At 36.5% G+C, this 1,556-nt stretch overlaps 1 protein-coding gene across 1 annotated transcript in view; it reads right to left on the bottom strand.

Moving 5' to 3' along the window:
• Nucleotides 203–1,556, bottom strand: part of LOC104792833 (isoamylase 1, chloroplastic-like) — a 4,484-nt gene continuing 3,130 nt past the window's right edge. Inside the window, exons 6-10 of the mRNA XM_010519069.2 lie at nucleotides 1,402–1,543; nucleotides 1,219–1,326; nucleotides 759–844; nucleotides 439–510; nucleotides 203–356 (exon numbers count right to left, since the gene is read on the bottom strand). Of these exons, the coding sequence (XP_010517371.1) occupies nucleotides 218–356; nucleotides 439–510; nucleotides 759–844; nucleotides 1,219–1,326; nucleotides 1,402–1,543 (547 nt within the window). The 3' untranslated portion in view covers nucleotides 203–217. The remainder of the gene's footprint in view (nucleotides 357–438; nucleotides 511–758; nucleotides 845–1,218; nucleotides 1,327–1,401; nucleotides 1,544–1,556) is intronic.

Here is a 1,556-nt window from a genome sequence, read left to right as displayed (position 1 = left end):
ATTATGACACAAATTGGAAAATCACATGGAAAATTCACACATGAAGCTCAATACTGAAGTACAACAAGAAGAAACAAAACAGGTTTTATGCTAAATAATCTGGTGCATTCCACTAATTACATGGGGAATTTTTAATATTTGGTAAGTAGTGAAGAATTCAACATCTCTCCACTCTACAATGTAAACTCATGCTATCTATAGAGAATTATCAAGGGAGCTAGTTGATCACCTTAACACCACGGAGTATTGGATCATTACTTATCATGTCAATTACGGGAGGGCAGCTAACAGGGGTACCAGTTGTCAGAAAGTCACCTTCTACATCAGCCCCATAAACATTGGCTGCATCCCAAAGACTAACAAGAATAGAACAATAAATATTCCAGAAACAGATGGACCAAACTAGCACTCATTTCACGTACTCTAGAACATTTTCACCTGCTGCTCCTTGACATAATTGAACCAAGATCAAAGCGGAAGCCGTCGACATGCATTTCTGTTACCCAATATCTGTTTAAAGGGAGAGATATCCACCGATTTAGGAGGAGTTAACCGAAATCAATAAAAATTAATCTACCTAGTGTAAGATTTTTTAGTAACCAGAAAGCAGGTAAACTCAAAATAGTTAATTCAGAGTAATCAGGGTGATATATGAGGATTACATTATATCCTAGATGTAATCATAAACTAATTGCCTAAAGAGACTTAGTTTGACAAAACGCCAAGCAATACGTGTACTCTATATTTTTGGGAACTACCTCAGGCAATCTACTATGAATTGACGCACCACAGGGTGATTGCAGTTGAATGTATTGCCACAGCCTGAATAATTATAGAACTCGCCCTGTTAAATCAAAAAATATGCATAAAGTTTAGATTCATTAATAAACAATCATATCAGTATGAGACTACAAACTAGGAAACAAAAATCATTTTGAGTGTTGAGTTAGATATATAATCACGGGGTGGAGTATAGACTACTTTTCTAGTCCTAGCGGAGTTATGTAAAGATCATGCAGAAAACCTAAAAGGAACTTCCCACATGTTTCTGATGCATAATATGTAAAGATCATGCAGCTAAGTGACTTAGTTTATATTTTAACTGACAGAAGAAAAAGAATCCTAGATTTTAGCTTCCTACCCCACAGATCTTTTGATTGTCTCTTATTCTCTAAGCGGTGAAACAAAAGAAACGCATGACTGCTTGATGAGCATTACCTTCGGTGCAAGCATATAATAGACACTGTTATCAACTCCTCTAAATGAGAAAATGGGTCCTTTCTCATTGCCTTCAGCTGTGTGGTTCAAAACGACATCCATAATTACCTGCTTAAAATCTATCAAGAATTGCATCCATAAACCTAGCAACAAATATTTAGCTTCTTGGAAACTAGTTGTCACCTCAATTCCTCGTTTATGTGCCTCTTTAACAAGAATTTTGAACTCATTTATGGCTCTTCCAGCAAAGTTGCGCGAGCTTGGCGATGAATATCTAATCATGGGCGAGAAGAATCCCATAGTAGAGTAACCCCAAAAATTTACCCTGAACAAGCAAG

This window comes from Camelina sativa, chromosome 6 (assembly GCF_000633955.1).
Source record: "Camelina sativa cultivar DH55 chromosome 6, Cs, whole genome shotgun sequence".
In the NCBI taxonomy this organism is placed as follows: Eukaryota; Viridiplantae; Streptophyta; class Magnoliopsida; order Brassicales; family Brassicaceae; genus Camelina; species Camelina sativa.
Note: the sequence above shows the minus strand (reverse complement) of the source record. Positions and strands in the feature narration are given on the sequence as shown.